The 26886-nt window shown below is 36.1% G+C and overlaps 1 protein-coding gene across 1 annotated transcript; it reads left to right on the forward strand.

Annotated features, from left to right (window-relative positions):
- The first annotated feature begins 6963 nt into the window (after window positions 1-6963).
- LOC116130579 lies at window positions 6964-7690 on the forward strand. Its single transcript, XM_031416294.1, has 2 exons — window positions 6964-7217; window positions 7438-7690. The coding sequence occupies exons 1-2, from the start codon at window positions 6964-6966 to the stop codon at window positions 7688-7690; spliced, it is 507 nt and encodes a 168-aa protein (XP_031272154.1).
- Window positions 7691-26886: the final 19196 nt, after the last annotated feature.

Raw genomic sequence — 26886 nt, forward strand, 5'->3', positions numbered from 1 at the left:
GAAGGGAATGCTCAACATGAGAGGTACAAGGTGTCAAAAGCATTGTTTAGAACTCGTCTGAATGAGGGAGCCCAAGTTGGTCCTCATGTGCTCAAGATGATCGAGCACATAGAGAGGCTTGAGACTTTGGGATTTGAGTTGGATGCATAATTACAAGTGGATTTAATTCTGCAATCCTTGCCTAACTCTTATGCACCGTTCATAGTGAACTTCAATATGAACACAATGGTGAAAACCCTATCGGAGCTTTTGAACATGCTGAGGACTGCAGAGCAGGACTTGAAGAAGTCCAAGCCTATTTTACTGGTTGCTATTAGTAAAGGAAAAGGTAACAGCAAGGGTACGACCAAGGCCAAACCCAAGCCCAAGCCTAAAGGACAGGTTGCTCTTGGGCTTGAGAGTGGCATAGGGAAGCGCAAAGTAGTCTGCTTCTATTATGGCAAGTCTGGCCATTGAAGGAAACACTGCAAGGCTTTCCTCGCAAGCAAGAAGAAGTCAGACGCTACGACTTCAGGCATATTTATAATTGAGATTAACTTCTCTCCCTCATCATCTTGGGTCATTGACACAGGATGTGGTACTCACATTTGTATTGATGTGCAGGGACTTAGGCAGAGTAGAGTGCTCGCCAAGGGAGAAGTGGACCTACGAGTTGGAAATGGAGCACATGTGGCTGCATTGGCTGTAAGGACTTACTGTTTATCTTTGCCTACGAGCTTGTTGTTGGAACTACATAATTGTTATCACGTACCTTCTATTTCTAGAAATATAATTTCAATATCCACTTTGGATAATATAGGGTATCATTTTGAGATATCTAATGGATTGTTATCCTTTAGTTTGAATGGTATTCTATTTGGAATTGCAAGGTTATATAATGGGTTATATGTTCTTGATTTAAACAATAAAGACATTCTCAATGTTGAAACCAAGAAAGCTAAACATAGCGATAAAAACCAAACATATCTCTAGCATTGTAGATTGAGTCATGTTAATAAGACCCGTATTGCAAAACTTCAAAGGGATAGAGTTTTGGACTCTTTTGACTTTTAGTCATTTGAGGTATGCGAGGCATGCTTGTTATGCAAGATGACCAAGTTCATTTCACAGGACAAGATGAAAGGGCTACTGAACTGTTAGGCATCATCCATAGTGATGTATGTGGTCTACTAACAGTTGAAGCTAGAGGTGGATATTCATACTTCATCATATTTACTAATGATTTCAGTAGATATGATTATGTCTACCTCATGAGACATAAATATAAAGTTATTGATAAGTTCAAAGAATTCAAGAATGAAGTACAGAATATGTTGGGAAAAAGTATTAAAGCTCTTCGGTCGGATCGAGGAGGTGAATACTTAAGCATAGGGTTTTCTAAATACCTGAAGGAATGTGGGATAGTATCACAACTCACCCCTTCGTATACACCCCAACATAATGGAGTATCTGAAAGGAGGAATAGGACCTTACTTGACACGGTTAGGTCCATGATGAGTTTTAGTGATTTACCTGTATCATTCTGGGGTTATGCCCTAGAGACTGCGACTTATGTTTTGAACCGTGTGCCGTCAAAGTCTATAGATAAGACTCTATATGAATTATGGAGTGGGCGAAAGCCTAACTTGTCTTATCTAAGGATTTGGGGTTACGAAACTTATGTTGAGAAATTGACTTCGAACAAGCTAGGCCCAAAATCTTGTAAATGTATATTTGCGGGGTATCCAAAGGAGACCAAAGGATACTATTTCTAACACCTAGAAGAGCGCAAACTTTTTGTTGCTCATTCTGGTATCTTCCTAGAAAAGGAATTTTTTTCTAAGAAGTACTAGTGGGAGAAAAGTAAAACTTGATAAAGTTCTAGAACCACAAATTATACTAGACGAAGGATGGGATGATGTGCCATAGGAAGTGGTTGAACATAATGAGGAGGTTACTCCACAAACTATGGATCAAAGTGAACCACCTTAGGTAGCACATGAGCTACGTAGATTTGTGAGAGTACGCCATGAGCCCGAGAGATATGGTTATCTCGTGACACAACATGGTGACGCATTAGTCTACCAAGACGATAAACCCAGAACCTAGGAAGACGCTATATCATATCCAGATTCTGTTAAATGGCTTCAAGCCATGAAATCTGAGATGGACTCCATGTACCAGAACCAAGTATGGTCTTTGGTGGAACCACCTAAAAGGGTAAAACCCATAGGGTATAATTGGGTCTTCAAGAAGAAGACTAACATGGATAGCAAGGTGCATACTTATAAGGCACAACTAGTTGCCAAAGGTTTCAAACAAATTCATGGTATTGACTATAAAGAAACCTTTTCTCCGGTTGCCATGATTAAATCCATCAGGATCATACTTGCGATTACTGCATATCATGACTATGAGATTTGGCAAATGGATGTCAAAATAGCTTTCCTGAATGGAAACCTTGAAGAGGATGTGTATATGACACAACCCGATGGTTTCGTTCTTGATGGGCAAGCTGATAGGGTATGTAGTAGGTGCCCTAGAGCGAATCAATTATTGTGGAATTGACTCTTTGTAATAATGTTCATTAATCAATAAAAGGCATTTTATCTATATCGCGTAAATCATTATTATTGCAATATGTATTGATATATGTCCTTAGAATGGTAGAACCATGACGAGGGTATCAAGTGTTTCAAATCTTGATAGTTAGAACCTTATGAGCACATATGGTGGCCATTCTAGAAATGTTCGTAGCCCCAGTATTATTCTAAAGTAAGGGCACAGGTAATACGGTAAGGCTATCATAGTGTTGAACGACCCTGTCGAGAGGCAGTGACTGATCTCACTTGTTAAGGTTGTTTGGTGACAACCTAGTGCAACACATGGGTGCTTGTTGTAGGCGGATATACCGCAGCAAGTTCACTGGACTGACCCACTAGAGGATTCCATATGGATGGTAACCCTAGTGTCTATGGAACAAATCCTCTAATAAATGGTGGTGCATGTGATCCTTAGACTTGAGATCACCGGAGCACCTTGTGCACTGATTGGTGTAGTTTGACACTAGCCTAACATAGTTCTATTCAGAGCTGTCAATACGGTGGTGATTGGCTGCATCAAGGAGTGTATCAAGACTATGGTGGATTGACAGAGGATTCATCACTCCCAGGTACGGGAGAAGTTATCTCACGGTGCAATTCAGTATATGACAAGGACACTAAAACTGTGGCCACAGTGGGATTGAGTTGTAGCTCTATCCAGTTTATGATACATGTCATTAGTCCAGAAACTGAATACATAATATCGAGAGTAATCGAAGGTTGACACTATTTCTATGCCTTCGTCTCGTCGAGATATAGTATGATGAAAGGATCGAATTGTATAGTAACCATATCGTTGACAGGTAGCTGCTTTGCTGAATCCGAATCTACTGGGTGGTCATGTTGCCTTGCTACGGGCCAATCTTGTTCTGTGTATTAGTGAGACGATTAATTAGTGTTAATCGCGATTCTATACACTGTCGGTATGATGAGAAGCCTATGGGTCACACATAGAAGATAATTTAAGACTCAGGAAGAAAGAATAGCATTTTTCGTCTTTTTAGGCGAAAGGGTATTTTGGTAATTTCACAGTGCAATTAAATTTGCTGAGGTCGTAGTCTTTATTTAATTTATTAGAAAAATTAAATAAGTGAAATTACGTTTAAATATGTGTTCGCATATATTTAATTAAATCATCATTATTGTTAAATGTTAATAAATATAGATTAATTATATATTAATTGAGTTTAATTGAGATACTGATGAAATAAATAAAATATCTAATTAGGGTGTGTTTGGTAACATGGAGTGTTTGGGTTGGAGCCCAAGCCTATTCCATATGGGAATAGGGCATTAAAGTTTTACTATAAAAGAAAATTGGTAATTGTAAAAGAGGAGTGATTTCATTATGTCATTTGATTGAAAAGAAAGAAAGCCTCCAGCCACAAAAACACTCCCACAGCAGTATTGCATTTTGCCCAAAATCAATTCATTTGATTTTCTTCTTTAATCTTAAAGCTAAGGAGGATCTAGCAAATGCCTCCTTAGTTCTTTGTGATTGTCTTCGTGTGAACTTCATAAGTTCGATTCTACGCTTGGGTCGGTAGCAAATACGTACAAAGACTATTTTGGAGGAGCCTCCAAACGTGTGTTTGTTATTCTATACTCTTGATTAATTTTTTTGTAGATTTCTATTATGATATAAATTGTAAAATTATACCCTTGATCTTGGCTCATGTAAACGATCCTTGTATTATATTTTTTTTTTCCGCTGCGTATGTGGACCGTTTCCTAACAGTATGCAAGTTGCAAAGATCCATTTATGGACTCAAGCAAGCTTCAAGGAGTTGGAACATTCGTTTTGATGAAGCCATAAAAGAATTCGGTTTTATCAAGAATGAAGATGAGCCTTGTGTTTACAAGAAAGTGAGTGGGAATGCAGTGGCATTCCTAGTGTTGTATGTCGATGACATACTTCTGATCGGGAATGATATACCGAACTTGCAGTCGGTAAAGACTTGGTTATCCAAGTGCTTCTCCATGAAGGACTTAGGGGAAGTAGCCTACATCCTTGGAATAAAGATCTATCGTGATAGATCGCGTAGGTTGCTTGGCCTAAGTCAAAGTGCATATATTGACAAAGTACTGAAAAGATTCAGTATGGAAGAATCAAAGAAGGGATTTCTTCCGATGTCACATGGTGTTTATCTCTCTAACGAAATATGTCCTAGACCACAAGATGAGAGAGATAGGATGAAGAGGATTCCATATGCATCAGCAATTGCATCCATTTTGTATGCCATGCTATGTCTCATGTGTTTTGAGCACTTGTAGTAGATATCAATCGGATCCAGGTGAGCGTCACTGGATGGCTGTCAAGAACATTCTTAAGTACCTGAAGAGGACTAAGGATATGTTCGTGGTTTATGGAGGGGAAGATGAGCTCATTGTAAGAGGATACAATGATGCTAGTTTCCAAACAGACAAAGATATTATATATCGCAATCAAAGTTTTTCTTTTGTCTCAATAGGGGTGCAGTGAGCTGGAAGAGCTCCAAGCAAAGTACTGTAGCAGACTCTATAATGGAGGTTGAGTATATTGCATTATTAGAAGCGGCCAAGGAGGTAGTCTGGATTAAGAAGTTCGTCACTGAACTTAGTGTGGTTCCTACAATTGTTGATCCAATAGACATCTAATTGTGACAACAATGAAGCAATTGCTCAAGCTAGGGAACCACGGTCTCATCAGAAGTCCAAACACATACTCAAATGATTCCATCTCATCAGAGAAATAGTTGAGAGGAAAGATGTGCAGATCAGTAAAGTGCATACCGACGACAATCTTGTAGATCCACTGACAAAGCCTCTGTCGCAATAGAAGCATGAAAGGCACTTGAGATCATTTGGTATTAAATACATGAATGATTGGCTATAGTGCAAGAGGGAGATTGTTAGAGTAGGTGCCCTAGAACCAATCAATTATAATAGAATTGACTCTTTGTTATAGTGTTCGTTAATCAATAAAAGATATTTTATTCTATATTGCGTAAATCATTATTGTATGTATTGATATATGTCCTTAGAATGGCGGAACTGTGACAAGGGTATCAAGTGTTTCAAATCTTGATAGTGAGAACCCTATGAGCACATATGGTGGCCATTCTAGAAACGTCTGTAGCCCTAATATTATTCTGAAGTAAGGGCACAAATAATACGGTAAGGCTATCATAGTGTTGAACGACTCTGTCGAAAGGCAGTGACTGATCTCATTTGTCAAGATTGTTTGGTAACAACCTAGTGCAACACATGGGTGCTTGCTGTAGACAAGTTCACTGGACTGACCCATTAGAGGATTCCATATGAATGATAACCCTAGTGTCTATGGAACAAATCCTCTAACGAATGGTGGTGCATGTGATCCTTAGACTTGAGATCACTGAAGCGCGTTGTGCACCGATTAATGTGATTTAACACTAGCCCAACATAGTTCTATTTAGAGCTGTCAATAAGGTAGTGCTTGGCTACATCAAGACTATGGTGGATCGATAGAGGATTCATCACTTTCAGGTACGGGAGAAGTTATCTTACGGTGCAATTCAATAAATGACAATGACACTAAAACTGTGGCCACAATAGGATTGAGTTGTTGCTCTATCCAGTATATAATTTAGGTCATTGGTCTAGTAACTGAATACATAATATTGAGAGTAACCGAGGTTGACACTATTTCTATGCCCCGGTATAACAGATGATGAAAGGATTGGATTTTACGGTAACCATATCGTTGACAGGTAGCTGCTTCGTTGAATCCAAATCAATCGAGTGGCTATGATGCTTTGTTAGGGGCCAATCTTGATTTATGTGTAGTGAGACGATTAATTGGTGTTAATCGTGATACTATACACTACCGGTATGATGAGGAGCCTATAGGTCACACACATAGAAAATAATTTAAGAGCCAATTTATAAGAAGAGTGTTTTCGTCTTTTTAGGTGAAAGGATATTTTGATAATTTTATAATATAATTAAATTTACTGAGGTCGTACTTTATTTAATTTGTTAATAAAATTAATAAGTGAAATTATATTTAAATATGTGTTTTTATATATTTAAATGAATTATTGTTATCGGTAAATATTAATAATATGTTAAAAATCTGCCGACAGGAACAACAACTGGAGCTCCAAGAAGAAGCCACGTCTCCACCGTAATTACTTTGTTTTTTCGGCAAATTACAAACGTGTCAACAGTAGCGGAAATCCATCTGCCGTTAACAAAGCTGTCTTCTCTTTCTCTTTTCAATACGTCTGCTTTATAGTATAAACCGAACAAACGTGGCAATATAAGAACACCTTGATTCTCTTGACTCAAAAGTATAGCTTTATCTTTTTAACCACTTTTTTCCCAGCTGATTCTATCCATATTTTGATCTCGAAAAGACATGGATAAACATAGAGGAAAAGCTGCCGTTTTAATCATCTGCATGTTGTTTATTTTCGTTTTCGTTTCTGGGGCTGAACGGCAAGAGAAACCGGAGCAAAAGCAAGAAGAAGAAGAGAAAGCATCTATTTTTCAGGTGGTGAAAAGCTTATTTACTGTTTCTACAAGCTCTCCTATAAGTGGAAGAAGCTATTGGGAGAAAGTTAAAACAGCAATCAATCGAGTACAGGCTCATTTCTTTCCTCCAAATCTGGAGTAAGTGAGGTTCCAATTCATTTGTGATTCAAAAAGAACTTTAAAAACTAGAGTACGTGTAATTTAATCTGAAAACAGAGTTTGATAAGATTCAAATACTGTTTTCAAGGAGAAAAACTATAAAAAAGTTGTAAAAACGACTTTTGATCTTATACAAATTGTTAGGGTTATGTCTGAATCAGAAAATATTTGGACATATTTGTACCAAATGCGTTTTCAGATATTCTTCGGTAAAGTTTACATTTTTGTTGCTTACATATGTTTCTGAAAACGGGATGATAAAATACAGTTTTAGGGTGAAAGATGAAGCGGGTGATGGAGGGGAGAAGGTGAAAGGGGCGGTGGCGAAGAGTATCGAGAAGAGCAAAGCAACTCTGGAGGGGTCGGCAAAATCGGCTGCTGAAATTGCAGGGAAAACGGTGCAGAAAACCAAAGACAAAGTTAAAAAGAGCTTCTCTCAGTCGGAGCTTTGATCATTATTATCATGAATTATGTTAATTTCAATTTTCCTCAAGTTAAATGTTGTCATGCCTGCACATATATGTTAAGTGTATTGAGTGAGTGTCTAATTTATCAAATTTTGTTTGTTTTAAACAATAATGTAATTACTTTTTCTCAATTTAAAAATTATCCAGGGAAATCAATTAAATATCATCCCGTGTTTAGTACATGTTATTTTATAGTTTGTTGATGCGTGATTTTGACATCAACGATCTTAAACGTGCAAACTGCTAAGAAGATCTTAGAAATTATACGTGTTTAATATGAGATTTGGATTAAGATCACAGTTTCATGCAAAGCTTAATAATAAAGGAGACAGTGAGAATTTTTATAGTGATTCGGATGCTTATAGCAATTTCTACATCTACTGTTATCGATTATTTGAGTGTTCTTGGATATTAGCCAAGTTACAAGAGGACGTGAACAACGAACATACTTACAATAGAATGGTATTCAGAGAGAATATTAAGCCAGTCTCTTTCCCGTAGGTTGTCTTTGCTATTTGTTTTTATGAATTCAGAGCGTCTAATCCCGATTTTGTGAGGGGGAGTCCTTTATTTATAGCCGCTGAGTTCAAGGTAATAATTATAAGTCTACAAGTGAGTATGTATCGTGCAAGTCCTTCCTTGCCTCCAATTGGCTGATAACTTAGGAAATATCCTTAAATTATATGGGGTTTGGACAGGTGTGTGGACCACATTCACTCACTGATAAAGCCTAAGCCTGTGTCGTATTCTCTCTGTCTTGGGCGACATGGTAGATTTTGGGCGGCGCAAAACCTTTCTGAACTTTGATTGGTACTTGCTGACGTAAGCTTATGTCAGCCTTGATTTTTTAGGCATAACAGAAGCTCACAAGTTCTTGAGATTCAAGGAATTGGATCTTGAGAACTTCATGATTATGCCATGACCTGACTTGACTTCAGAAATGCTTACTTGAGTTGAATGTTGAGATATAATCGCATCGTTGTAGACAACCTGAAGTTGACTGCTTGATCTGACTTTTGAAATATTGTCTCACTTTATGAACTGAATGGAGGTCGAGACTCGTGAGTCATGACTTTAGAGTAATACAGGTGACCTAACGTGATCGTTTATTGAGATCTAATGACTTGAGCTTAATCTTGTTTTAAGTCATTGGGATGTGTTTTGAACTCTAACTATCATTCACGACTTGAAAACACTTAGAATATTTCAATGAATCAACTTGTTTAGTGTTCGTGTTCAACATGTTGAATAAATGTCTTCTTTGAATGACCTCTTCAAATGTTATTTGTTGCGCTTGACAACTGGCTTGGTCAATAAAACAATCTTTATCTGACAGATGTGTCTCTGTGCGCAATAAGTGTCAGCCATGAGTATTAAATGCAAGCTATGCTGAAACGACATTCCCTTTGGGTGCATTAAATGTGGATGAGGGTGCATTTAATGCAGAAGAGATAATCACGCCGACGATTGACATTCTCGATAAAGAGAAGCGCCGATTGATTTCTATGAAGCATGGGGGTTAATCTTCCCATGGATAGATGACACGTAGTCACGATCTATGGCCAAGAGTGAATTCTCTCCCAAACGTTGCTTATAAAGAAGATGTAGTGTTGTCTTCCTCAGTATAAAACCCTAACTTTACCCTAATTTTTCAGAAAACTCAATTTTTTCAGAGAGAAAAATAACGTTTTCTTACTCTAAAAAAAAAATCATCCTTCTTTCACTAGTTGATATGAACCCAACGCTGCAATAGAGCATCTATTTCAGGCAACCAAGAGGCAAAGAAACTTCTTCATTTTTCTCTTCTTTCACATTCCTGCAAAAAAATTCTTTTTTACAGTGAGGATGGTCATGGGTGTCTGGTAGGTCTTAGGAAAGAGCACTTTTAGGAAGTGTTTAAAAGAAACACTTAAAGTTGAAAAAATTAGGGTAAATAGTCCTGAAGGACTGTTTTAGGAGTTTTTAGGGTTTAGAAGCTTGATGGCCATGGTAGAAACCATGGAGACATCCTCCACCTCGTCTAAGTCATCATATGAGGTAGATTTTTCAGGGTTTGAATCTACCCTAAATGTTGTACCTTTACATACTCTAAGCCCAATGGAGATCCTTGAGATAAGAACAACCGGCAGAAAAGCTCACAGCCACTAGGCACCTCTGCAGGTCCCAAGAAGTGATAAGGTTGACCGTTACAACGAACTAAATAAAAAAAGAGTTAGAGCAATACGCGATCGACGTGGACGTGGACATGTACCGAAAGAAGACATACACTGCCTAGAAGCCTCTCGAGGGAATGGTTGCGATCTCAGAAGCCATTTTGAAATGCGAAGTGAGAATACCTTTCCACCCCTACATTAGGTCGATTCTTGACCAGTTCAAGGTCGCGCCATTCCAGCTAACGCCGAACGTATATATGATAGTTGTTGCTATGTATACATCGTTCTACGAGATGAACTTAGGGAGCCAACGGCACTGGAGCTTGTTTGCACCTATATCTTGAAGAAAAGTAAAGATAAGAACTTGTAGTACCTCTCCAAACGACCAATGATCGAGGGAGGAATATTTGGTTATCCTAGTAACGTTGGAGCTTACGAGACCAAATATTTTTCTTTACATACGACGGTATCTGTAAATTTCAGGAACCAAGTAGGTTTTCCCCCTTCAATTTTCAGGTCGTTCGTCTTTTTTTACTTAATTCTTTTTCAGAGTACAAGCTAATGAACTCTTTTCTTTGTACAAAACAAAATGACTAGATTACAGAGACTGATCGCAGCCGCATTAGTGTTCAGCCAACTTCCTAATAGAGGTCGCGACGCGAAGCTGCTCATGACGATTGAAAATATTCAGAAGTACGATTTTTTCCCTCCCAAAACATACTTAGATGGTTCAGCTCGTAAGTTTTTCTTAAACAGAAAAACCAAAGTCTTTTACATATTTAGACTCTTTTCACTGATTGTTTTTGTACACCATGCAGTTGAAGAAAACAAAGCGATTTGGGGGAATCATCTTCTCGAGGTTGAATCCAGATTCGTAACCTAGACCAACTTCAAGCAATGTCCCTATAATAGGGACCCAAGCTAGTGCTGAATGACAACCAACTGTGGAACAACGTGAAGAAGCTCCCCAGCCTGCTGTGGCTTGTCCAACGAGGAAGAAGACCATGACTTTGAAGAAAAGGAAAACAATAACAACAGAAGCATCTGAGTCTAAGTCCAATGACTTCAGAATACTACCGGGTGGGCTACAACCTACCCAACTTCCTACTTCAAAGGTCGCCTTGAAAGATGTATAAGAGGCATCGCAAGGGAAAGAAGGTGCAGCCACTTAAGGGGCAACTGGTCAGGAGCAGACTGAGGAGGTCTCCATCATGGGAGGTCAAGATCAATCCATTTTAGACCTCATAGGGTCGATGCCAAATCATTTATGGCCGGTGGTCTTTACTCTCCTTGAGTGCAAACTGGAGTCGACCTTCGAAAGGTACATAGCCTCCAAGCCTTCTGACCTTCTGACGACTGTGCTCCAACTGCAAAGCCAGGTAAAGTAAACCTTTCTCGTTGTAAATTCTTTAACACTGATCGAGTTCCTTAGTTTTTTTTTCTTTTTTTTTAAAAACTAACTCTTTATCCTTTTTCTTTTATAGTATGTGCTCGCCCTAAACATTGCTCATAACAAAATGAAAATGAACACTGGGGGGAAACTTCATGGAATGAAAGAGGAGATCACCAAACTGAAGCAAGTTCTTACGGTTTCAAACAAAGCCGCAAGTGATGCATAGCTTTAGGCGAGCACACTGCTGGTAGAAAGGGATTTTACTCGATGAGCAGTAGAGTTCCAGAAGCAAGAGTTTCAAAAGAAGGAAGACCAAACCAAAGAGCTTCAGATGACAATAGCGAAGCTCACTAGAGATCTGAGCTAACGAGAGCAAGAGCTTTAAAAAAGAGATAAGGAACTTCAAGAGAACTTAGATCTAAAAGACTCAAACTACTCTGTGGGAGAACATAGAGAAGAAAATGAAAGCAAAAGACACATAGCTCATATTGGCTCATAGGCGAATCACGTTGCTGACTGAGCAAATGAAACAACTAAGCAACGAGGTGGAAAGGAAAGACAATCATTGGTCACTGCAAATTATTCATAGTTTGCAAGCGGATAATCCGAACTTGGACGTTTCTAGCCTCCCTGAAGAGTATAAGGTAGTGCTTGCATCGATGTAGTCAGTTGATGAACAAGAAGATAAAGAGATTGTCGAGGAAGATGATCAATAAGAAACAGAGAACCCTAAATATCAAGCGACCAACCCTGAGGTCGTAGCAATTGAAGTCAAGGATCCTGTAGGTCAAGAGAAATGATCAACCTCCCTTCTGCTCTCTCTCGAAGAATCTCTTTTTTGTTTTTCCTTTCAATTTCAATGTAGTTTGTTGGTCGTCCACGTACATATTTTGCCAATATATAAATAGACTTTTTGACCATTTGTGATAGCACTTTCATGAAACAAATATAGCTTTTCTAATCGTAAAACTTGTAAAAAATTGCAAATAATCAAGATTATTAAAAACTTGAGATTACGACACAAGTAATTCTTAAAGAAGAATGAGGATAATCTTATTCATGATATTTACAAGCTAAAATTTACAAGTAAAATAGATTGCATAAGCTATACAAGAGTTTGGAATTACTGATAATAGGATGCAAATGCTCAGCATTTCAAGCTAGCGGTACTTCAGAACCATTAAGCCTTTTGAGATGATACATCCCAGGTCGTATCACTTTGGTGACTCATATAGACCTTCCCAGTTAAGACTCAATACCCCCGCGCTTGGTTCTTTTGTATCGAAAAGGACTTCTTTGAGGACTAGGTCGCAGACTTGGAAGTCTCTTCTCTTGACTTTGGAGTCGAAGAATCTTTTAGCTCTCTGTTGGTAGGAAGCTATCCTTAGTCGAGCTTTGTTACACATAAGGGCTTCATTGTCTGCCTTATTGTAAAACTCTCTCCGAAGTGAACCAGTTCCTAATTCAACTAGGACCATTGCCTCACAGCCATATGCTAGCGAGAAAGGTGTTTCTAAAGTAGAGGTCCTTGGAGTTGTTCTATATGCCTATAGAACTTCTAGGAAATCGTCGGCCTAATTGCCTTCTACTACGACAAGCTTGGCCTTCAAAGTACGCTTAATGGTTTTGTTGACAACTTCAACTTGACCATTAGCTTGCGGTTTTGCCACTAAGGCGAATTTCTTATGAATCCTCAACTCTTCTCAATACTGCTTGAACTCCTCATTGTCGAACTGCTTCCTATTATCAGAGATGAGTGTATGAGGAATTCCATAATGGTACACTATATTCTTGAAGACGAAGTCTTTGAGCTTTTTTGTGGTGATTGCAGCCAAAGGTTCTGCCTTGACCCATTTAGTGAAATAATCCACTGTGACCACAACATATTTGATGCCACCATTATCGATTGGCATGGGGCCGATGAGATCAATTCCCCACATAGTGAATGGTCAAGGACTGGTCATCGTCGTCAATTGGTGGGAAGGAGCTCGCAGGATATTCACGAATCTCTGGCACTTATCACACTTCTTCACAAAGTTGTAGGTATCTTCATGAAGCAAAGGGTAATAATATTCCTGACGGATAATTTTATTGGTGAGAGATCGTGCAACAGTGTGATTACCACAGATCCCTTCATGTATCTCTCTCATGATGTAGAATGTATCTTCATCTGTCACATATCGGAGGAGATGAGTGCTAAACTCTCACTTACACAACTGATCTTTGATTAAGGTGTAACGAGCAACTCTAGTCTGTAAGAGTCTTGCCTTAGTCTTGCTGTTAGGAAGAACACCTTCTTTGAGATATTGAATCATTGGAGTCATCCAAGACATACATTCAGCTGTAGTCACTGTTTGGTCGGGTGAGTTGATGCTGGAAACTTCGATGTATTTGACTGGGATATTATTCATCACATCTGGATCTAGCGATGAAGCTATCTTTGCCAAAGCATTTGAGATAGAATTGTTATCTCTTAAGATCTGCTTGATCGTATAGTGCTTGAAGGGCTTAAGTGTGGCCTTGGCTTTCTTCAACTAAAATATCATATTATTTTCTTTGGCTTGATACTCTCCCAAAATCTGATTGACTACTAGCTGGGAGTCACTATTGATGTCGATCATATCTGATCGCATCTCTCATGCTAATTGCTTTGCAACAAATAACGCTTCATACTCAGCCTCATTATTTGTGGCTTTGAATCAAAACTCTTTTTCTATTAGAAGACCCATCAACATAAAGACTCCTTGTTGACAAGTTATGAATAGTTTCTTGGATAACTTCACTAGCTAGCTGTTCGGGTTCCCAATTTGGTTGATAAGAAAACTTTGAAATAAAGTCAGCTATAGCTTGCCCTTTGATTGCTACTTTCGGTCTGTAATGAAGATTGAACTGACTTAATTTCATGGCCTATTTAAGCAATTTACCCGAGGCCTCTGGCTTTTGAAGGACCTACCTGAGCGGATAATTTGATAATACATGAATGGTATAGGCATGGAAGTAAGGTCGCAGCTTCTTGGAAGCGATCAACAAGGAAAAAGCTAATCGTTTCATCTCTAGATGCCTTAACTCAGCATCTAGAAACCATTTGCTCGTGTAATACACTGGCCACTGAGTTTTGCGACCTTCCCGAATGAGAGCTGCACTGACCGCATATTGAGAGATGGACAGGTAGAGAAACAATATTTCCTCGGGAAGTAGCTTAGACATGAGAGGTGGCTTTCCGAAGTGCTCTTTTATGCTTGGGAAGGCTTGCTCACACTCTGAAGTCCATTCAAATCTCTTGTTGGCTTTGTGTATATTAAAGAAGGGAAAATAACGATCTGTTGCATTTGATATGAAACTACTGAGAGCCGCTATTCTCCTATTCAAGCTATGAACTTGTTTGTGATTTGCTAGACTTTTCATATCTAGAAGAGCTTGGGTCTTCTCTGTCTTAGGGCGACGTGGTAGATTCTGTGTTGCACGAAGCCTTCCTGAACTCTTATTGGTGTTCGTTGATGTAAGCTTACATTAGCCCTAAATTTTTAGGCATAACATAGTTGATAAAATTGGAACTATCATATAAAAGATGATTTCTCTAAAGATGGTTTTTATGCATTTGCATTTATGTCTTGATTTGTTAAAGAGTGTGGGTTGCCTTGAGATTCACTTAGATGATTGTTAGTTGTAGCTAGGTTTATAAGCTCCTCCTGCATTTTCACCTCATTTGATGAAAATAGCAGTCGTTTTAGCCTACTCGTTTATGGATTCTTATGTTGATTAGTGACAATGTTTTGCTTAGTGTCCAAGTCATTTTAATTGATTATTGGCTTTGTTAGTTGTAACTAGTTGTCCAAGATTAAACTTTTAGTAAAGATATTTGCCGATTGTTCTTCTGTTTTATGGGCAATACTACCTGACAATCTAATCTCACAAATTTTCTCTCGCAATCCCCGACATAGCAACTCTTAAATGGGTCTCGAACCTGTCTAATTGCGAGCTGTCAAAGTTGGTAAGATTGGGGTATGAGTCAATCTTTATTTCTCATTTCTATATATTGGAAAATCATTTCTTAATTAGCTTCACTCTCTTGGACAAAGCTGTATTTGAAGTGATATGTTTAGCTACGAAAGACACGAGTCTTCATCATTACGATTATGGATTTGCTATACCATATCATCTCTGTAGTTAGGGTTGCTATCATATATTATCTCTGTAGTTAAAGGGTGGATAAATGCGTTGCATTTTAGTTTTCTAACTGAAATATATTGATAACTAAAAAAATTTGTAAAAAAATAATTGTACGGTACTATAATGGTAACACCAGAAAAAATTGTGTAAAAAAAAATTATATTGTATCATAGTGTTTTAATTTAATAACCAAACCGTACCCAATACAAAAAATTGTTATGGTATGATTCGGTTTATTTGTTTTTTATTGATGGGCTTGTTGATATTTTTAGAGGGTTTTATGATATTTTTTTGAGGGGTTTTATAACTTTTAGGATATTTAAAAAAAAAAAAAAAAAAAAAAGGATAAAAGGTTTGGTTTAAACAAACCAAGAGCTGAAATTGTATGTTATAATTTTCAGAAAATAAATTGAATGAATTTGTTTTTAGCTAAAAAACGTACCAAACCATACAGTTTTACTCTTCAGTATGGTTTCATCGTTCTTATATCCTCTATTAGCTCTCCCATATCTTCACATATCCTTCAAAGCTAAATAAATTACTTGATTCTAGGTCTTATATGTTAGTATCCCATATCCACTAAGTATGAGATTTAGTGGCGGACCCAGGATTTTTTCCCGAGGGGCCCTCAGCGGCTCCACCATTATTTTGCCAAACAACTAATGAAAACTTTAAAAAATCACCAAACCTTAAGCAAAGAAAGTAATACAATATCAAGAACCTGAAAGAAAAGTATGCAATAACACAATATTTTCCCACTTGAATAAATCTACGAGAAGAAAAATTTTGCGTAAATGTGTTGAGTAAACCTTGAGCAAAACCTTCTTTTAATTTTTTTTTTTTTTTTTTGGCTTCCAAAGATTATAATATAAATTTTCATGACTTTAGTCAGACTTAGCCTAACTTAAAGTCAACAAAAACTTAAATTAAGTCAACGTTGTGTTAACTTTTAATATGAATTAATAAAAAAGAGGGAATTTTCTTGGTATAAACATAGATATTAACTCAAATTTCTTTAATAATTTTGAGCAACTAAACAGTGACGTTTCAAATGTAGAAAAGTGGTGGGTGAAAGGTGAATAACATCCTTTAAAATATAGTTAAGGTTTTAATTTGGAAAGCAGGAACATTCTTAGACACAAAACACAAAACAAATTCCAAGATCCATGTCTTTTTCCCTCAAATTAGAATAAAAAACCTCCAAAAAACAAGCACTAAAATAAACTAAATTGAAATGAGCAATACACATACCTAAAATTGATAAAATAGAAAACGAAGCTAATTATAGCACCTTGAGTAGTGAAAGCTTCAACAATTTTTGTCTCCAAAAGTTTTAAGAGCGAATAGCATGAGAAAGAGAAAGAGAGAATGAGAGAGTAAAGAATTTTAGGGATTAAATCATAAAAAGCAGGTGGAGCCATGGAGAAGAAGAGTGGAGAGAGTTTTAAACTTTTAAGATGATGTGGGCTTGGAATATATATATATATATAGCAAGTTTTTTGTGGGCCTGGATATGTGTATAATAGCTCTCATTTTAGAAAAAATCTAAGGATAGGCTTGGGTATATATATTAATTGCAATTTTTTGTGGGCATATATATTTGTAATTCTTTTTTTTTTTAAATAGCTGCCCCTGATGAGATTAATGGATGGCTTATTAACACCTAGGCTTCCTTCCCTTACAAGTTGGTTTTAAGGGCTTCGTAACAATTTTTATTAGAGCCAGTCACCATACATAAAGGGCCCTCGCAGTGGATAAGGCCCTGGGGAGGCTGCTACCAATGATAGGGTAGGATACTTGGCCTTTGCAGAGCCAAGTCACCTACTTGGGAGGGAAGATGGGTTATCGTGGGCATTAGTGACGGCTTCAAAAGCATGGTGGAATTTAGGATTCCACGTTTAGGGATTGGCGTTTTCCTAGAACCAATGGGGATCCACCACGAATGGGGTAGGGAATTCCCTTGAAAGTCGAGGATGGGATCGTGGGTGTTAGTGTATGCCCTAGGAACCATTCGTGTTGATCGTTCTAGGGTATTATATTTTGTGTATATATGTTAATGTATATATTTTGTATATATATTTTTATCTTATTAATAAAAGAAAGTGTTCTTATTTCACATGTGGTTCATATATATATTACATGTGAAATGTCCGGATGATACAAATCTTAAGAAGATCAAATTCATCAAAGTATTCTCTACATAGGTAATATTAATTGGGGCAATAATATTACATAATATACATATATATATACACACACACATTACATGTGAAATGTCCTGATGATACAGATCTTTAGAAGATCAAAATCATCAAAGTATTCTCTATATAGGTAATATTAATTGGGCAATAATATTACATAGTAGGCATGCTAAATGCCTCCGTTGAATATCATGTGATGGTATTAGTGTGGGTGATTATAAAAGTTACATCACTAGGGCATTAGCATGGATAAGCGGTTGATGAACTGTTTATCGAATATGGCCATTTATGATGAATCACATGGACATTTAGGATGTAGTCAATGATGCATCATAAGATCATACTAGTATACTATTAATCCTTAGACCAGTTGAGATATCACGGTTGGATTCTGCATAAACACATATGGTTCATATGATGTATAAACACGAGGCTAATCATGTCATGTGTAAAAAAGTTGATTTGGCCATGTGTTATTTACGTGTGAAGACAAGTGATAGTCAAAATGGGATTCGTTGACTTGGTATAGGTTGATATCAAGTTCCTGGACAAATGTCAAGATACATTGGAAAAGGGAAATCTTCGGTTGGGGTGTATAAAATGTTACCTGAAAGGTTGTTTCATGGTGATACGTTCCATATGTATCGATTGTCAATTTGATATAAAATTAAGACTAGGATTTTGGTATACCATGAATGAATCCATTCTTAATTAGGATTAGACAACAGAAGAATTTAATTACACAACACATATGATTATAAAAGGGTTTGTTAGAGTATATCTTCATTGTGACTTAGGGGTTATAGAGCATTACTAGATGCCTACCATAATCGGTTGGAGTTTTGGTCATAAAGAGTTATGATGAAACATATTAGAACAGACTACGATATTGGGCCCACGGCTAGGCCACAGTGAACCTAAGAGGTCACACATAAAAACTAAGGAGAATGGAGAAATAGCCAAAGAGAGTTGATTATTCAAGGTTGGTTAGCACCTACCAAGGGTAATAAAGTTATTTACATTATTATCATTGAACTAGATTCAATGGAGGGTTATATTAGTAATTATGAATAATTTAAGAGTTAAATTGCTATTAGAATTAAATGGAATTCCAATTCATAATTAATTATTTTCTTTATATTAAATTGGATTCAATAATGGGTTGTAATTGTAAACATATAAACAATTTAAGGGTTAAATTGTTATGTAAACAATTTAAGAGTTGAATTGTTAATTATGATTAAATGTTAATCGAACGTTATTATTTAAAGAAGTTTAATAACTTCATAATAATTATGGAATTATTTACAACTCCAAAACAATTATGGAATTGTTTAAGGAAGTCCAAAACAATTATTGAATTGTTTACAAGGCTACATATATAAAGAAAATGATATATCAATTTTAGGGTAGAGATCATAAATTTCTAAGAACCCTAAATATCTCTTTGCCTAATTCTTCTTTTACCTTTGTGTGGATACTCTTTTGTTTAATTTCTCTTGAAATTAAAAGTCTCCAAGGTTGCTAAGGACTCAAGGTAACAAGCTATACCTTACTTGTTTTCAATTTGATTGAAAATTTTTGCAAATTACTAATATACATATTATAGTATCACATGCATCATTCTCCATGCATTCCAACCTTCAAATGGTATCAGAGCCAAGGATTTAATCCTTATTTGTCTAAAATTGGCCAAAAAGATCATGTTCAAATGTTGAATAATGTTGTGTAATTTTTCAAATTTTGATTTGTGAAGTTACATATTAACTTGCTTTGTAAGAGTTGTAGATCCGTGCATGTTTATCCTTTATGTGCCATAAAAATTTGATTTTGATCATGTTAGTTGACTAGCAAAATTTGGCCATGGCTTATGTTTTTGAAATTTTTAATTTCAATTTATGTTCTTATGATCTTTGTTTGAAGAACATGATGGTTATGGCACAAACATCAAGATTTAATTGAAATTTTAGTGTTTGATTGAAGTTGGCCAAATAAGATTTGGGTTAAAATGTTGGTTGTTCAATATTTATGGCTTGAAGAATATGATTCCTAGTGTTTAGAACATTGTATGGATGCAAACATGTCAATTTTAATAGAAAATTGATGTTGTTCACATAATTTTGAATATTTGAAATTTTGGCCATGACAAGTTTGTAAATTAATTGTTGATTATTTAGCATACTTGTTTAGACAATACAAAGAGTTTTAATGTTTTGATAGTGATTAAAATATTTATGGATGCATAGAGTTTAATTTAGGTCATGAGGGAAATGTTGCCTAAATTTTGATTTGATGCAAAAGGGTTATTTGTTTTTGTTTGATCTAATTTGGCATAATGTGTTATGATAAATTGTGTTTGTAAAATATGTGATTTAATGGACATCAAAGGGTATTAAGATAATTTACCTTAAAGAGTTACGGGTAAAATTGTCTTTGTCCAAAAAACATGGAAAAGTAGTGTGAACACAATTTAATTGTTAATTTTTGTTTGATAAGATTAATTGGATTAGTGTATATTAATACGTCAGGTGTCTTATATGATAAACCAATTTTTAATTGCCAAATGTTGGTTATATAATTCCTTATTTAATGTAAATGTTACATTATACCCTAAAGTTTAATAATTTGTTTTTAATTAATGATTATTAATGGGCAATTTATTAAATATGATTGATATATGGGATATATGTGTTACATTAACATAATGCATATTTGTTATGCATATTTGTTATGTTTGATAACATGTGATGCCGTATTGAAGCATGTAATATGCTTGTATGTTTAATGCAAATTAATTATGCCATTGTTTATTGTTAAGTTTTAATATTTATATGAAGTGTTGAAACTTAATTTTATGGCATGACATTTAGTTTTAGGTTTTTTTTTTGTAGTTTGGGGTTTATGTTTTATATTTAGTTGATACATATGGTGGAAATGTATATGGTAGATATTAAAACATTAACCTATAAAAAAACGTAATCTTTAAATCTTCTCTAATTAAAATATTAATTCTAAGCCTTCCATTATGAGTCAATTAATTCTTTGCCATAGAATTAGAGATCCCAAGATTTCTATTATGTGAGGTATCTGAAACTAGAGGCAAGGAAATGAATCATAGCTTATATGGTGATATAAAAAGAAATAGTTTCTTGCTTATTGAATTTAATGGACCAAGATTTCTATTATGTGAGGTTTATTAAATTTGATAAGAATTTGATTCCCCATTAGAAATTTTAATCCAACGAAATTTCCGAATCTTCATCCAGGGAAGTATAGGATTAAAGATATATGTGACAAAACAGTCATAATTTTTTTTTTTTTTTAATTTCCTTGCAACATCTCTCATAAAATATAAAACCGTAAAAGATGAATAATCTACTGTTGAAAATCTTGGATGAGAACAACAAGTTAGTTGGCCGTAGTAATTTCAATGATTAGCTGCGGAAACTAATAATAATATTAAATTTAGAAAATGCAGCCTACGTTTTAGAAACGCCCTTGCCTGAACCTCCTCTTTTTGATGATCCTTCTGATGAGCATAACGAATATAAAAAATGGAAGGAAGATGAACTTAGAGCTCACTTTTATATGATGGCATCGATGAGTGACGAACTCCAGAGAAAGTGTGAAAAGATGAAAACTGCTAATGAAATTTACCTCGCGTTACAAGAGTTGTACCATGAAAATTCGAGGATAAGGCAATATGAATTAAGTTCAACTTTATTCGGAAGGAAGTTGAAATAAGGTGTGTCACCAGAAGAACATGTCATGAGACACCTTCCAACTCATAGGTCCACTTTTCCCTTGGCGAGCAATCTACTCTACCTTAGTCCCTGTACATCAGTACAAATGTGAGTACCACATTCTGTGTCAATGACCCAAGATTTTGAAGGAGAGAAATTAATCTCAATCATAAACATACCTAAAGTCGAAGCATCTGACTTCTTCTTGTTTGCGAGGAAAGTCTTGCAATGCCTCCTCTAGCGGCCAGGCTTGCTATAATAGAAGCAGACTACCTTCCCACCTTTCCCAACGCCACCTGCAGGCTTAAGAGCATCTTGTCCTTTAGGCTTGGGCTTGGGATTGGCCTTGGCCTTTCCCTTGCCCTTACCACTTCCTTTACTGGTAGCTACCAGTAAAACAGGCTTGGACTTCTTCAAGTCCTGCTCTGCAGTCCTTAGCATGTTCAAAAGCTCCGACAAGGTTTTGACCATAGCGTTCATATTGAAGTTCATTATGAACGGTGCATAAGAATCAGGCAAGGATTGCAGAATTAAATCCACTTGTAATTCTGCATCCAACTCAAACCCCAAAGTCTCAAGCCTCTTTATGTGCATGATCATTTTGAGCACATGAGGGCCAACTTGGGCTCCCTCTGTCAAGCAACTTCCAAACAGTGCTTTTGTAGCACTGGTGTCATCGATGCTAACATCAAGCATTGAACGTCATCAACATCATCAAAGAACTTTTGATAAGTATCCTTTACTTCCTGAGTGGCATCAGGATCAGGCTCAACCATATATGGCTTATCAAGGATATACAATTTCTTTTCGGACTTGAGTATAATCCAAAAATAATGATTCCAGTCCGAGAAATTGGATCCATCCAACCTGCTTTCTTTCTCAATTATTGGTCGCAGGTTCATAATGCTCATTTTTAAGTGAATCTACAATTCAGAAAAGCAAAGTCAATATAATGTTTATTATTCCTTAATATGGTCTTCTATTAAAGAAACACTCCCACTATTTTTCTCAAGCCAATAACCCTCACTATCAACTCAGGAAAGCCCGTTGGCTTTCCTAGTAGACTGAGATCCCATCTAGCCCATTTCAAACCTTCGCTTTGGCGAGCCAAAATGGGTTGATTAGGTAGGCCAACAAACTTAATCCATACCAGTTGATAGCTCCCACTACCAACCTCAAATGTGGAGTAAGCCAACAAGCCAATCACATAATACGATGACTGAAGCCATTTTCCTCAAGTGTGATTTTCAGTATCAGAGTGGACACTACATATCGCCACGTACACACAATGAGTGTACTTCTCTACTATGCCTATGACGTGTTTATCAACCTTTGCTTTGGCGAACAAGCAAAACTGTCATTTTAAGTCGACCCATTACCATTAAGGAAAACTCCAATGAATTTTAACCTCCCACTGGTAGAAGTGTACCATTCGCTTTGGCGAACAAGGTTCCAACGAACAGTGGTTTGATTAAAACCATGGTGATGGAAGGCATACATGACTTAATATACTTATGTTGAAGGTTTTTATTTAATGTCTCACTAGATTATTATCTTTGTTAGAATGTTATTGTTTTGCATGTTATTGAACATTCAACCTTAACATGCATTCTAAACAAAATAAAACGTGCCAATACATGGCCCACTAAAGCCGATTTCCTCAAGCCTAGAGGAATCAGTAGGTCAACCTAGGTTTTAAAAATAAACCTTGTGTCTTCATGTTATTCCTCTTTATAGCTGCTTCATTTCTTCTTCACGATCATTACAGATAATTTTATAATAAAAATCCTGTTCTAATTTACATCAGTAAAATAGAAACCTCATGTTACATATGAGGGGAGTGAGATGAGGAGAAGAAATATATGGAGATTTAAGAGAGAGAGGCAGGACATGCAGGTCCTATTTGTTTATAAAATTTACAAACAGACTCAATAAACAATAAATAATAGGTCTAAGACTCATGTACCAAGCACCATGCAATTATCAAACAAGAACATTGCATGCATTAAAAAACAATCAATTTTTGAATTGGGTGGGTTGAATTATCTAGTTACCCCTCTTAAACGTGTAGAATGAATATTGGCTTTAAAGGTTCAAAAACTATAATTTAGCCCCTGTGAGAAAAACGAAAAGCAAAAATGGAATAGTAGGTTTCTATTTGCCCCGGTGAATTTCATACACATGGTCGCTGCGGCCAGATTCACTTTTTGCATCTCATCGAGGCGAAGTGTTATTTTGAAGCGGCTAACACCACAAAACAGTGAATAACATGTAGTAACGTCTTTTGCAATTTTTTTACATAACGGCATGGATCCAAATCAAATCGAGTGCTCTAACATTCGACCAGGACACCAACCAACCAATACACATCCAATCAACACATTATTTAATCAATTTATTAATTAAAACATTCAACATACATAATTTTTCCAGATTTAAAAACACTTCAAATCATGCAATAATATGTTATCAAAGAAATATACATGTTATCAAACATCAATTAAACAATATAATGTAATACCTGAGGCTTTGATACCACTGTAAGTAATTGATCTACCAAATGCAGTGGAAAACAAAAATTTAGTCGGTAAATCAATTACCTTTTTGCTAAGATCCAAGTATATATTATATCTCGTTTACATGTTTATAAACAAAATTTGTATAAAATAAATCCATTTAAGGATTAAAATACTTACGTACGTTTGGAGGCTCCTTCGAATATCTATGATTTCGGACACGAACACTGTTCACCAATTACTATTCACCATCTGCTGTTCACGTGATTCTTCGCTAATTGATCCAATGTAAGATCGCACTCACAGAAGTCCACACGAAGATAATCCGAAGAACCAACAACTGTTTTGCTAGAAAAATTGCCGGCATCAAGAATCAAGAACAATCAAAATTGAAAAATTTTCTTCTTCACTTGAAGAAGAAAACTGAGAGAGAGAGAGAGAGAGAGAGAGAGAGAGAGAGAGAGAGAGAACCTTTTGGGTGGCTAGGGTTTTGATTGAATGAATAATTCTATTTGTTTTAATTTTAAGTTGCACTTATATAGTGCAACAATTAAAACCCTATTCCACTTAGGAATAACCATGGGCTCCAACCCTAGTTCACCCTTGTAACCAAACACACCCTTTATGGTATTTTAATTAATTAATTATTATTATAATTAAAATCAATTAATATATAATAATATATTAACATTTAATTAACAATAATAATTCATTTAAATATATACAAAGATATATTTAAATATAATCTCACTAATTTAATTTTAATATTAAAATTAAATACAGGAAACAACCTCAACAAATTTAATTACACTGTGAGATTACCAAAATACCTTTTCGTTCTAAAAGATGAAAATACCTTTCTCACAAATTGATTCTTAAATTATCTTCTAAGTGTGTGACCCATAGGCTCCTCATCATATCAGCAGTGTCTAGTATGGCGATTAACACCAATTAATCGTCTCACTAAATACAGATCAAAATTGGCCCCTAGCAAGGCATCATGGCCACTCGATAGATTCGGATTTAGCGAAACCGCTGCCTATCAACGGTATGGTTACCATGCAATCAAATCCTTTCATCAACTGTTATCTCATCGAGATTGAGGTACATAAATAATGTCAACCTCAGATATCCTCGACATGTTTATATTCAGTTACTGGACCAATGACAGGAATTTTAAATTGGATTGAGCATCAACTCAATCCCACTGTGGCCACAGATTTAGTGTCAATGCCATTTACTGAATTACCTAGTGAGATAACTTCTCCCGTACCTAGGAGTGATGAACCTTTGTCTCGATACACTTCTCAATGTAACCAATCACTACCGTATTGATAGCTCTGAATAGAACTATGTTGGGCTAGTGTCAAACTATACCAATTAGTGTACAAGGCACTTCGGTGATCTTAAGTCTAAGGATCACTTGCACCACCATCCGTTAGAGGATTTATTCCATAGACACTGGGGTTACCATCCATATGGAATCCTCTAGTGGGTCTGTCCAGTGAACTTGCCTCTAGCAAGCACCCATGCGTGCACCAAGTTGTCAAACAACCTTGACAAGTGAGATCAGTCACTGCCTTTCGACAAGGTCATTCAACACTATGATAGCCTTACCGTATTATCTGTGTCCTTGGTCAGAATAATACTGGGGATACAGACGTTTCTAGAATGGCCACCATATGTGATCATAAGGTTTTCACTATCAAGATTTGAAACACTTGATACCCTCGTCATGGTTCTACCATCCTAAGGACATATATCATTACATACACGATATAGAAGAATATGCCTTTTATTGATAAATAAACATTTAAACAGAGTCAATTTTACAATAATTGATTGGCTCTAGGGCACCTACTCTAACATTTCCTCTATAACATAAGGCAGATTTACTATACTAGGCATCGTCAGGGATTCAAGAGATCTCCATGTACGAATGGCCTTGCAAATTACATCCTTCTTTATTCTATTCCAAGCTGGCATAAGATGCCTCAGATGGGGACACCTGCAGACAACAACATATAGTGCGTTACTTCCCAATTCACTAGACCAAAAAGAAAATTAAAGGTGATGATCACTGGTACTAAAGGCAATGCCAAAGACTCAATCAATAAACAACGAAAATAAAAAAACAAAATTACCTTTCAACAAGGTTTTAAACAGAAACCTAAAAAAATTACCTTTAAGTAATATAAGTAAATTGTTTGTCCCCCGCATACAAATTGAAGTGAAAAATCAAGGTTCTTATATGTCCCCAACTGAGACTCAACGAAATTTTCAACAAATGAGTCAATGCCTTATTAGAACACTCATCTATGTAAACATATGGCCTAATGGGGTTTTGATAAAATTTGATCTCAACATTGACAAATCAAGAGTTTTTCAAAGCAGAGGATCACGGCAAGCTAAATGCCGTGAATTACAAACGTGAGCAATGACTGAAGTCAACTTCAAAACTGTTAGTCACTGATGCAGTTTGCACAATGGAAATTAAAAATAAAATCCCCAACAACAACATTGAACCCAAGAACCTTATACCCGATTTATGTTATTTACATATGAAATAATATTGAATATAAAATTTCCAGATTTCATACCAGCGAAGACAGGATGGCGATCGACTTGCGGCCTCAAGTGGTAGCAAGACACACAAGCAAAAAGGATGCAAAATTTTTCTTCAAGAAAAATTCTCTTCTCTGCCAAGTGAAAAACGTGAGAGAGAGTGAGGTGAGTGGCCTGGATTTAATTAATGTGTTCTCCCATTTTATTTTAATTTTAAGTTGCCTTTTATATGCAACGAAAATTAGAACCCTAATCTAGTTAGGAAAAAAATTATTCCATGACTAGAATAGTAAATCCTCATTACCAAACAAGGTAATAATCCACATGACATCTTATTCAAATTCAAATATGATTTTCATATATTATCTTTATTAATATCATCAAATATTAATATTGAATATATATTTAAATTCAAATATGAATTTCATATTTCATATATA

This window comes from Pistacia vera, unplaced genomic scaffold (genome assembly GCF_008641045.1).
Source record: "Pistacia vera cultivar Batoury unplaced genomic scaffold, PisVer_v2 Contig223, whole genome shotgun sequence".
Taxonomy (NCBI): domain Eukaryota; kingdom Viridiplantae; phylum Streptophyta; class Magnoliopsida; order Sapindales; family Anacardiaceae; genus Pistacia; species Pistacia vera.

Excerpts from the sequence above, each read along its gene's own strand:
- LOC116130579 (XM_031416294.1), top strand. The coding sequence starts at position 6,964 with ATGGATAAACATAGAGGAAAAGCTGCCGTTTTAATCATCTGCATGTTG. Across the intron at positions 7,218-7,437 it reads TTCTTTCCTCCAAATCTGGA|ATATTCTTCGGTAAAGTTTA; the intron begins GTAAGTGAGGTT and ends ATGCGTTTTCAG.